The sequence below is a fragment of the Dermacentor andersoni genome, chromosome 3 (genome assembly GCF_023375885.2).
Source record: "Dermacentor andersoni chromosome 3, qqDerAnde1_hic_scaffold, whole genome shotgun sequence".
Taxonomy (NCBI): domain Eukaryota; kingdom Metazoa; phylum Arthropoda; class Arachnida; order Ixodida; family Ixodidae; genus Dermacentor; species Dermacentor andersoni.
The window spans coordinates 55,481,576-55,494,025 of record NC_092816.1 but is presented as its reverse complement, the minus strand read 5'-3'; the positions used below and the strand labels follow the sequence as shown (position 1 = coordinate 55,494,025).

Below are 12,450 nucleotides of genomic sequence, written 5' to 3'. Positions count from 1 at the left end.
GAGAGAAAATTTTTTGAGAACTATGTCGTAACGGGGGGGGGGGGGGGGGGGGGGGGGGTATAGCATATGGACGTCCTTTACAGTACAGCCCTATCCACATGCGGCTGTTGTAGTTGGCAACAAAGAGAAGCGCCCTCCTTCTGCACTTACAGGCCCCACTTGGAGTGCAGTGCCAGGGCAGTGACTCCAGCAGGTGGCGCTAGCTGCAGCACAAGGTCCGGGTGGAAGCCAGCCTCGGACTTGGCGGCGCAGTTCTTCACTTGCAGGGCATCGTGGCCCTTCCACACAAAGCTGTCACGGTCGCCCACAAAATTCAGCTGCACGGCCTGCAGGATGGATTGTTGTTGTTGTCATTATCAACCATGTCAACATATGTAAACACCATGTGGACAGAGAGAGAAATGGGCTAGCCGTTGTCTCCTGAATAAGACCTCTCAACCGCATGAAAAAAAAAAAAAAGAGGAAGAGGAGGAAGGCACAGCACATCGCATTGCACACACGAGTACGAGCACTACAAATTCGCATACCACAATAACCCCCGCTAAACACGAGGCTTTTGCCCACGTTTTAACATGCTAAATTCGCGCCTCTTGCATTATTGCACAGCTCATACAATCAAACTGTAGCCACAATGACCTTTCACTACATAAATGTTGAGATGTTGCCAGATGATCTCGCCCCATACGCTTCCCTTGTTTAGTGCAACAGCCAAGTGGGTGCCTGCCATCGAGAAAGCAGAGTGAGGATGTGTTCCAATTCTGACCAGCATCGAAGACAGCCTATTTTAAATGCTAGGAATACAGCTCCGAGCCCAGGCAACAAAATGCATTTCGAAGACATCTCTGGAACATGACGCCATATAGCGCTGACAAGACAAAGAAAGTAGCTATTATAGCTGTACTCTTAACATTTTGTGTTTGTGAACATATGAAAAAACACAAAGTAGCTTACATTAGATGCATAAATCTTTACTTCGTTGGCCAGTAAGACGGCCCTCCTATCAAGTTTCCAAGTACTCTGCTAAGCCGATGTCTTGTCTGGACAACGAAGTAGCCCTGCATCATTTTCTGACGCCGTGTTCGCAAAGCTGTCTTTTTTTTACCGGCTTTGTCAGAACTGGAACTGCACTTAAGATAGCCGACATACACTTTGCTGTCTATTTAGTCACCTACGGTGGGTGAGTAGTGGAACCCATCCCGAGAAATCGACTGGCATGTTCTACAGCATCCGAATAACGGAGCTTGTGTGAATTTTCACCAAATAACCGAGTGCATCTGATTGCACTGCTTGCAAGAAAGCAACACCAATACACAACCTGCACTGCTAGCAGCAATGAAACAGCGTTGGGAGTAGTGCCGGCATCACACTGGCTCGCGGCAATGCCCACTGACCTCAGGAGTGGCTTCAGACTCTTCCGGATCGAAGCTGAAGCAGACCACTTGACCTGCGGTGCCGGCCACCACAAGGCGCCCTGTTTGCAGGCAGAAGAGGACCTTCTTCACCGCCAGGCGGGGGTCGTCACTGTACGGGTCAAATGTGCCCACCTGCACGAATGTGTTGCATTATTGGCATGCGAGAAAGCTGCTGTTGGTGTGCCTGTGAAACCGCGAATCATCTCCAGAAATGCTTCTCATTCTCAGTTGATATGAAAATGCATCCAAAGACATGCTAGAAAACTTGTGTGGCCATGCCACCAATTCCAGTGCTTCTGGCCATATTTCAGAACAGCCTCACACAGCTGTACATGAACACTCTATCAATTAATAGGAGGACACACAGAGAGAAAAAAAATTAACTTAGACTGGTAGATTATCTATAAAAAATATATTTTCTGCATTTCGTTATTAGATGAATATATTAATTATTAGTGCAGGAAATGCAATTGAAACTTTTCCTCGTTGAATTTCACAAATGCACCATGGTGCCACCAATGAAATCAGTGTCGCATTAGATTTAATTATATGTTCCGAGTATGTGGGCTTTTTTATGTGCGAAGAATTTCAACAAGTTCTCCAGTTAAATTAAGTCTATGCTTACTTCTGAAAGAAATGTTGTCCTTCTTTACCGATGTACAATGAGCTAGCAATGAAAAGAGACTGCTGGAAACCTAAGGCGTCACACGGGAGAGCTGGCAATAGGAATCTCAGTGGTAGTATCACCACCCAAATTTAACTTTTGCTTCCTTTCTGGCTTACAAAAAGCCTCAGCTTGCAGCCAGACAAGCATGTTCACAATTCCAGAAATCTGCTCTAATCAGTTTCAGTTAACTTCACATTTCACTTTATTGCCACTAGCACATGAAGCAATCAAAAAATGCTATTTTATGGGAGGAAGACTTGTCACCCACCCAAAACTACAAGGGTTTTTCAGAAGGAAAGCTTTGCATCTACCTAAGGGGTCCTGAACCATCCCTCGGGCTTGGCGAATAACATAGTCTGCGGGCGCATACGCAGCTGTGAACATCTCAGCCAAGTTTCAGAGCGGTTTTTTGTAACGAAATTTCGGAGGTAGGTGCGGAAACGCGTCAGGAACGCGGAAAATAAAAATTGAGAATTAGAATTTCGGGCTGATTTTTGGTCTCGAAAACCCAAGTCCCCCCTTAAAGCTGCAATATTGACTGAAATAGAGTTGTGAAAGGACACTTTAAACTGATTTACAGTTTCCCTTTTAAAGATAGTCTCGTGTTATGCGGAGCACACTCACTTTGTGGAAATGCAGCCACTCCTCTTCCTCCTCCTCGTCCTGTGCAGCATGGAAGCTCGAGGGGCCGTCTCCTGCCCCAAAGAGGCGCGCTGTTCTGAGAGTCAGTAGCTGCCGCAAGCACGACCCAGAGGCATCCCAGAAGCGCACGGAGCCATCTTCGTGGCCCGTCACCAGCAGGTCATGCTGACTTGGCTTCTCAGCCGTCACACGGCCACCCACCAGTGGCCAGGGCTGCAAAGGAATGCAGGACGTCCCTCAGATGCAGTGACGATGTGTCGATACAGCGAATGCTCGGGCGTCCCATGTTCGACCACTGTCGATCTCTTAAAGCCTCTGCCTAATTTGTGGGCCTCTTACTTTGTTTCCAAAACCAGAGAGAAGTTCACAGGAAGGTGGACGCTTGAAGTGATCAACAGTGGTAGAACACGAAATGTCGCTGAAGACAACGTCGGCTTCAGCAACATTCCTTGTTCTATCAGTCAGTTGCCTTACCCTGTGGAATTCTAAACGCCTATGCGATGCAGATATAAGTTAGCACCAGACTGCTAACAAAATAGGCCAATGTCAAGTGACTTTTGCTAGAAACGTTATTAAAGTAACATGAAACTAAGGACTCATAAAACTGCGATAGAAAAGTTCAGGTGTCTCTTGCTTGTAGCGCTGCAGCCATGCATGCTTTTTTCTGCTCCCCAATCACCCTTCTATACGTTGAGTAACAAACTTCTACTACCAAAGCACAGATACAGGCGACTCTCGTCACAACAGACACTGATAATCCAACAAAAAATGTCCATTTTATCTAAAGTCCGTAATATCCGAGACACCCGACTTCCGAAACTTTGGTCACGATGTCTAACAACTTCATTGCAAAGAGTGAGTGACAAACATACAAAGTAAAAAACGAACAAAAATTGCAGTTTTGGCCGGAAGGCGACGCATCGAGTGCAATAGTAAATTAAGCAAGATAAGCGCAGCGGCAGCAATGAGTGAATTGACCTCCGTGCTGTATCTCACTTCAACGCGAACTAAACATCGAAAGCACTGTGCATATGAAGCTATCGGCACTGGGTACACTTTGTCCACATTGCAGATCACTTTGAACATGAGGCCCGCGCGGGCGTGTACTTTGTCTATATTGCAGATCACTTTTAAGATACAGCGCCCGCACAGCTGCGCCATTAACAGCGGCCACCGGAGTCGAACCCCCCCTTCTTTCCCTCACCTCCCCCTGTGCTTCATGCGCGAAAGACGGCGCGCTTCCACCCCGCTTTCCTCCCTCCCTCGTGTGGAAGATATTGATTCCACGATCGTCAGCTGGCCCTCGCAAGTCAGCAACCAGCCCGTGTCGACACAGCAAAAGTCCGTTTTATACGGCAGATTTTCACACAGGTTGCTGTTAATTTCGTCCACTGTAGCCAATAGTCCGTTGTAGCACAGTCTGTTAAAAGCGAATTTCGTTGCATTAATAAAATAGGTAGAACAAACTAAGGCTAAAATATGGTCCATTATATCTGAAGTTCTGTTGTACACGGGTTCATTCTAGCAAGCGTACACTGTACTTCGCACTACTCTGTATTTGCTGTAGAACAGTATTGTGCTGTCATCTAGCACAAACTTCACAAATGACAGCAGTTGTCCCCGAAATTCTGGTGCACATCTTCGCATCTATTCACACCTTTTTTTATGTTGTTGTTGTGTCTTGCTTTATAAGACATATGACATTCAAAAGGCTTCAGATAATATGACAGAGTACGGATAAAACTTCCTATTAGAAGTTAAATTTTACACGATTACACATCTTGGAGGCACATATGACACACAACAGGTTTCACGTAAACACTAGAAGCATTAGGTAAAACTTGCTATTGAACGTAAGCAATTGAAGACAGTCACTTAAAGAAAATCCTTAAGTGCTACACAAAACAGCCATAGCTGGCCTAACAATCACAGCATGATGGTAACAATGATGATTGCAGCACAATGGCTCCACACTGAACTAAGGATCAAATCCCAGGTAAGCACAAATATTTGTATTTCATGGCGACTTCTTAGTCAAAGAAGCATGATATGCCCACAACAGACTGCACAAAGGCTAGAGGATGTACAGTGAGACCTTATTAATATGAACACCACATTAACAAACTTTCAGATTAACAAACTTTTCAGACATCCCCTGCCAAGTATATATAGCCTCAATATAAGGATATTTCAGTACTAGGAACTTCAGAATATTGAACTTTCCAGAATAGCGATGGTTATTCAGTTTACAACGCTTCCGTACAACGAATTAATATTCCAAAATCTGGGGATTCTTAGATTTCCGCGTATCCTTCATGGCAGCCAGAACAGTACGCTAATAGACGTGGACGCTGTGGTGCATGGATTCAGAAACCTGCGACAGCACCGCAGGAGAAAAACGTGGAAAGATGGGAGGGAACCTTTATAATATAATATATAATTTATAATAATATTTTATTTATAATATTTTTTTCTTATTATTCTAAAGGCAACACCGCATCAGGTTTTGCAAGTGCATGCTCCACCTAGATAAGTGTCGCCTAGCAACAGAGGCACGTCTCTTCCTTTTTTCATTTTTCTTTCCTCCGCTCTTCTTTCTGTGGCGTACCAGCTACACACACGGGGATGCCATTGCATGTTCTGGCCGGTGTTGTTTACACGCGCTTGCACTTTGGAGTAGTTCAGGTGTCCACCACAAGGAATGTGAAAAACAAACAAACAAAAAGAAGCATTACACTTTAGAGGTGACATGGAGCTTTCTCTTTGTTGGTGGTTTCCTCGGTGTCAGCCTCTCTTTTGCACGCACCACTCTTACTGTACAGTGCTTCAGTGGTGCGTGGCGGCAGATTCTATGGAAAATAGCAACAGCTATGTTTTCAGGGATAGCAATACGATGACAACTGATGAATTGATGGGCAGAATGGTTAATTTTTGGGTTTTCACTATAACCTTTCAGAATAACAAACAATTTCCCATGGTCCCCTGAAGTTCGTTATATCGAGTTTCACTGAACTCTGAACAGTCATCGCTGTACAACAATGGCCTACTCACCTTTGTTGAGCACTGGAGCGTCTGCTTGCGGCCCATGTCAAGAAGCTTGTCCCAGACGTCCTGGGGCACGTTGCAGAAGTGGTTTGTGCATGTGATGGCCGAGGAGTGCAGGCTCGACAGGCAGGGCAGCGCAAAGCTGGGCCAGTCATCCGAAGACAAGTCCACCACCACTAGCTCTTCCTCAGCCAAAATCACCAGGGCCACAGGCTCAGCAGTCTCTGCAAGGTCAACCCGAAACCAACCACAATGTCAGCACATGACAGGCATCTCTCACTGCCTAAGATCTCTGACCAAAACAAGCCTAAGGTGAGTTAGCAGGAATATATATAATTCTTTTTTTAAGTGGTGTTACCTCACAGTTTGGAAAACCGTCATCTGTTACTGAAAAACCACCGAAACGTACAGTCAGTCAGATTTTATGCTACATCCTACACTGCTGGCAGCACAATAACTGTGGCAGTTTCCAAAATCATCCCCTGGAGTTGAGACAATGTTATGCTGCCTTATTTGGATGAGAAAGTTGCAAAACTTCTGTTCTCCATGTTGATCATGACAGCCAAGGGCTGATCTTCCAATACCAAGACATGGCTGCATGAAAATTTGGCAAGAGCTTTTTCTGTCTGACGAAGAAGAAAGCATGAATAAAGGCAACACCTGCACAAACAAGCTGCAGCTTCAGCACGAATGCATAAGTTCACAACATCATAGTTTGCTTCTCTTTGCGCTCAACTCAATAATTTTCAACTTCATGGTGAACACCAGATTCTGCCGCTTCACGCTAGCATCGTGCAAGAAACTCGGAACACATGGAATAATGACAACAAAATGATGGCACGAATCACCACAAGCCTCACAAATGTAAGAAAGACAAGAAACTGATTGGCTGTGTAAGCGAATGTTGCAGGGCAGCCCAGAGTCAGTTCTTGCAGGGGTGCACTGTTGTTGTTGCACATGCCAACTGTTATAGCTTCTTGAGATGCACATGCTGTTAACATATACATCTTCTATAGATGTGCTGGCTAACGGATACACTGAAACAAAAAACTGCCTAGATAACCTCACTGCCACAACTATACGTTTTTAAGCACATCATTCTTTGATTAAAGTGAACAGCTTGATGGAAGCGCTGAGCTATTCGCTTACACTGACTATCATTATCAATGGTTGCTGCACATTTTTTTTTTAACTCACCGGGGTCGTCTGCCTCCTTATCCACGATGAAGAAATCGACCACTTTGGAAGTGAGATCCAGCACTTTGGAAGTCTCCCCATGCTTCACCGAGACTGTGTGTCGATCACCATAGTTGGCTCGTGGCATGCCACCCGAGAAGATGATGAAGTCATCCCTTTAGGAGAAAGCAGGGATGTGTGTTTTAGGAGGACGATAACAACAGAACCGAACACATCCCTAAGCTGCTCCCTTTATAAGCTGCGTGTTGTTTTTAAGAATACTGCAAGGGCTACAGTTCAAGTAGGAGAAATAAGTCGTACGATACGCTCTTCCACCATCTGAAACCCTTCAAAATGTTGGGCTCATGAAGCTGTACCATTCCTTCAACTCAATATACACGATGGCCGTGATGTAAATGGTCATGCCGATGGGAATGAAAGTTGCCTGTGCAGCAGTACTCGCACATTCATAGACAATCAGTTTGAAAGCCTTTGGAATTTCTACGTGAAGTACTGGCATGCCACATTTGCTCAAATGATGAATGCACTTGCGTAGTCCACGTATCCCCCATTTTTCCAATCAAAAAGGGAGTTATTTCTTTTTCTTGCATAAAGATTATGCAGTAGGGCACACACTACGATTCCGCGTCTGATACGGCGTCCAACATGCCAGAATGGCAGCCAAATCCAAGGTGTTCTGCCTTGCCATAGCAGTGGATAGGAAGCTTGGCATGAAACAAAAGTAGGAGACGCATAGCACAATTAGGCTGCCATTTTCGGTGTGTCATACTGGCAGCTGAATCACACCATGCGTCCAATCCAGCGTTATGTCACAAAAGAACACCCCGGATCAAACTGCCGTTTCAGCATGTCGGACGCCATATCATAGTGTGTGTCCTTCTTATTAAAGATGGCCACAGAAAAAAAAATTGCTTGAAATTTTTCCCCCGTATAATGAGCGCATCCCTCATCTTTGTGCGAACTGTGGGGAAGAAAAAAAAGGTGCTTTCATTATGCAAGTAAATATGGTACTTGTTTCTGCCAGACCAGCCCTTGTTTTTGCAAATGAAATGTGTTTTGAAATGTTCGGAAACACTCACTTCCCAGTGGTCCGCTTCCACAGGATCTTGTTGATGGCTTTGCATGGGTAGGGACCTGTGAAAAGGTTCACATTCCAAGACACTGCCTGGCAGCACGGTCACTCTTGATTTGTCATTAAGCCTAAAACCTTTTACACATTTCTCTGCATAACACGGCAAAACTGCTACACCTGTCACTGCACAAATGTACGACCAGCCCATTCTGCAGCGAGAACACATTCTCGAACATGCATTACATGAGGCAGCCCCAATGTATGTTTAAGCACAGTGGTACTCATGCTCATGGCTGCCACGGAGCTCTTGACCCATTTAGGTATCCTTCAGGGAGGGCCATCAGTATGTCTTTTCTCTTTCAAGCAAGAACATTCATTTAAATACTACTGTCAAGCGAGAACTACATGTAAATAACATAGCATAAGAACCTTTCGTGATCAGAATTTGGGTGTCTTGAACTTTATCCACAGTTCATGGTAAATTAGAAAAGTAATGGTGCACGGGAGAAATTGAAGGTGACAAACCTTTGCACGCCATCAACCCCATTTGTGATTTAATTTTTGGACTAATGTGGATCATGCAGATTGGTCTCATTGGACACAAAGCCTCAACATACGTGGCCCAGCATTACGAATAGCTAGCCTTCAGTTTGTAGAGGACAAGAACGATGCACTGCCGCCAAAGTCCTTACAGGATTGCAAGAGGTCGTTGTGGAAACTCACCATAACACTGTTCCACAGATTCAATGGCCTTAGAGCTGTTGACACTCCAAACGAAATAGCTGCAGTCATTGTGGGCGCTCATGAATTTGGTGCCACTTCCATGCCACGCCACTGAGTGGAGATCCTGGATCCAACAACCCAACAAGGAAAGTCAGCACAATGTTCTGAAATGAACTCTGCAGTGAGCCAGTATCTCATGAAGCTGCAGTTCGCAGTTCTTTTTTCTCTCTCTCTCTACCCCATTTTCTTTTTTTCAGAAATAAATGTTCCTAAAGAAACAAGCCAGGTTAACATATTACTTGCCATCTTGTAAACAGACCGTGCAGAGACATGCAAGGTAGTCCATTTAAAATGATTATTGTCTGTAATGATGGCTATTGTACATTTCATTACAACTCATGAGGTTTAAAATCTCAGAGCAACACTGAGGTTTGAGCTATGAGGAATGCTGCAGTGGAGGGCTGTGAATTATGACCACCAGAGGTGTTCAAAATCACAGTTCAGATGGCTATCGTGTACTACATTGTCCTGTATACCATAAAAAGCAAAAAATATGCTTGGATGTGATGTACTGGCAATGCACAACTGTAATGGACGGATTTTCCAATATTTTCATCAAAATCATTATAACTGGTCTGCACTGTAGCAGACAGATATGAAGTACGCATCATGTGCTGTACCAACAAGCTTTTCCTTCGCTGGACTAACTAGCACATTAATACGAAAAACCACCTTCAGAGGTGTTCAAGACTTCAAATTAGCATTTTCTGTATTAATATCGAGATACTTAATGTCACAGTGAAATGGCAAACTGAGAACATGGTCAAAGGAGACACAGTGTGCTGCATTTATCAAACATATAAGCATGGCCGCAAAACTTATAAAATTAACAGTGTACTTTGTTTAAGCCAATCTCTGCTCTTTTTGCACCTTACCACTCTGCTACTTCATTAACAATTCCTTTTCTAAAAATATTTCCATGTATAATTCACAGTGCTGTCTTACTTCAGCATACACCAGTATGACCATATGCAGTTAACCCCAAAAGAAATCGGGCATATGCATACAGGAGCACTGGCTAGCTCAAATGCAATGCAAATTATTTACCAGTTCAGCATGATTGAGAATTGATGTCAAGAATTGTTTAATGCATTTCTACCCAGTATTCAGATGTCAGGGGTAGTTAGTCTCCTGGCTTTTATTGCTTTGTACATTATACTGTTCAACTGCCACAACAGCCAACAATTCACCTTGTTGCAGATGTAAGTCTGGTCGGCATTGAGCGACTCGTTATCCCACAGCACCATAAGGCCTCTTGAATAGCCGATGACCATCTTGTTTGGGTCCGAAGGGTGCTCTGCGATTGCCTCCACACCGCCAGGGTTGATCTTGTAGTCTTCAGGAACACTGCAACACAACCGCACCGTGAGGCTCCAGAGCATGTCACGTCTTGCTTTGTTTTGCCAAATTGTGAACAAGACAGTCAATGCACCAGAAGCTTTCTCTTACAGCCGATAATAACCTCTAATGCTTCCTGAAGCTACGGCAGAAAACATAAACACAGAACAGCCAAAAAAAGGCAGATAGCTTCAAGTTACAATGAACACCGCCATGGTAGAGAACACAAGGCACAAAAAAAAAAAAAAAAAAAATAGAAAGAGCATGCTAAGCCTGTTCACCATTGCAACCACCCTTCCATTTGCCCCCCTTAAGCTGAAGGCAAGTGAAGAACAAGTTTTGCTACAACATGGTGCTTTCATGATGCAGGATTATTAGAAGTCAGAGGAAGTGCCTATGCCTTACAATCGAAAATATGCATGAAGCAACATCTTGTGGCAAATTAATGCTGCCAGATTTCCATACATCCTACCAGGTTTCAGCCACTATAAGTCCCATGAGGTATTAACTAAGCCGACGGCGCCCCTGTACATATACAGCAAGGATTATGTGCCATTCCTATCAAGGCACCAAATGGACAGAGGCTCACTTCTGAGTTACGAGATCTTGGTAGATGATGGTGTCAGTCATCTGGAATGACTTGATGTCCAGCAAGTGGATGTCGCCTCCTTCGGTACCCAGGTACAGGTGATCTCCGGAGGACTGGACGGAACAGGTGAAGATGCGAAGCCTGCGCAGGGCGAAGAGTAAGGACGCTTAGCTTGTGCAACTTGCAATTAGGCTGTCTTGGATCCAAAGCTTTCTCTCTCCAAGAGAGAGACAAAGCTGCGCATCAGTGCCCATACTTGAAACATTGGAAAAAAATTTTGCGACAGGTGATTTCTGACACAACGTCCTTTATTAGCATGGCCATTCTTCCATTAGTACCTAGAAAAGTGTTTCAGAAGCCTTGCAACAATATAATTCCATATCTTTATGTTCTGTATGTGAACACTTTTAATGTTTTTGATCCAGAGAAGTACTTCGTGCAGTGCTGCTGTCACTACACGCCCTGAAGACTAGAAAGATAGCATTGTAGAGGAAGTACTCACTTGGAGTCCACGGTGCAGGACTCGACATGCTCAAGTACAGAGTCCTCACCACCCTTCATGTTGATCTCCCACAGGTGGAGTGTGTTGTTCTCCAGAAGGGTGATCAGCCGTCCCTACAACCAAAGTTTACATGAACCAATCAAGAAAGGACATCCCTGGACTGCTTCTCCACTGTAGTGATGTCTTCCAGTTAACTTATAGCATGAAACAGTTTTCTCTGTCAGACAAGATTAGTTAAACATCATTTTACAGGAAGCAGTGTAATGTGTACAAAGCCTAAAGAAACTCAAGAAATGCCTCTGTAGTGAAGGCTGTTGCAAATGTATAAGCGGATGGAGACAAGACAATGCTTTTCGAGTATGCTTGACTAAAGTCAAGCAGGTACCGGGTAGCACCGAGTGCTAATGGAGCACTGTCAGCATTAACCTATGCTGGGTTGTTTTCCTACAATGTCCTCAGTGCTCGACTGGCAGAGAAAAGTAACCCATTGGTGGGGAGGGCCATTATTGAAGACCAATGGCTTCTCTTTAACTTTATCCATGCTCAAAAGGACATTGTTATGTGATGCGACTGACTTTTAAGGCATTTTTGTCAATCTATCCTCATTCTGCGCAAGAACAACACAAGTTTTCAAGTTATGTCGTTCTATATTGCTGCAACTAATCCCTGAAAATTTATCAAAAATTAACTTCTTTGGCAAAGCAAACCTCTTGTTTTACTAAAGGTGATGTATTTCTCATTTCAAGTGTAACTAGCCTAGCCAGGCACTGTTTACCTTGCGTTGGCATTCTTTCAGCCAGCAGCTTTGGACAATAAACCCCAAAATTCATATGAAAAGTAAGAAAAACCATGTATGCAATGAGCTCACCTGCTTAGGCACAAAGTGCAGCTCTATCACGGGGCTGCTGGCATCGTGTTCAACCACATACTCGACACCGGGGGCGCCATATCTGGTGGCAGTGTCAAGGGCACACCATCACATCAAATCGGGAAGCTCAACTAGTAGTACAGTCTACGCTCATTACCACGGACCCGCTTAAGACTTTCGGATATAATGGACCATATTTCAGCCTTAGTTTGTTCTGCCTATTTTATTAAAGCAACGAAGTTCGCTTTGAACAGACCACGCTGCGACGGACTATTTGCTACACTGGACAAAATTAGCGGCATTTTTTTTTTTCAATATCGGCCGTACAAAACGTA

At 44.3% G+C, this 12,450-nt stretch overlaps 1 protein-coding gene across 1 annotated transcript in view; it reads right to left on the bottom strand.

The window, feature by feature from the left end:
* l(2)gl (LLGL domain-containing protein l(2)gl) overlaps positions 1-12,450 on the bottom strand; it is a 54,641-nt gene that overhangs the window by 26,381 nt on the left and 15,810 nt on the right. Inside the window, exons 4-14 of the mRNA XM_050169582.3 lie at positions 12,116-12,197; positions 11,248-11,360; positions 10,746-10,886; positions 10,009-10,165; positions 8,759-8,882; positions 8,043-8,097; positions 6,964-7,118; positions 5,773-5,990; positions 2,704-2,934; positions 1,392-1,544; positions 151-326 (exon numbers count right to left, since the gene is read on the bottom strand). Coding sequence (XP_050025539.1) covers positions 151-326; positions 1,392-1,544; positions 2,704-2,934; positions 5,773-5,990; positions 6,964-7,118; positions 8,043-8,097; positions 8,759-8,882; positions 10,009-10,165; positions 10,746-10,886; positions 11,248-11,360; positions 12,116-12,197 — 1,605 coding nt within the window. The remainder of the gene's footprint in view (positions 1-150; positions 327-1,391; positions 1,545-2,703; positions 2,935-5,772; positions 5,991-6,963; positions 7,119-8,042; positions 8,098-8,758; positions 8,883-10,008; positions 10,166-10,745; positions 10,887-11,247; positions 11,361-12,115; positions 12,198-12,450) is intronic.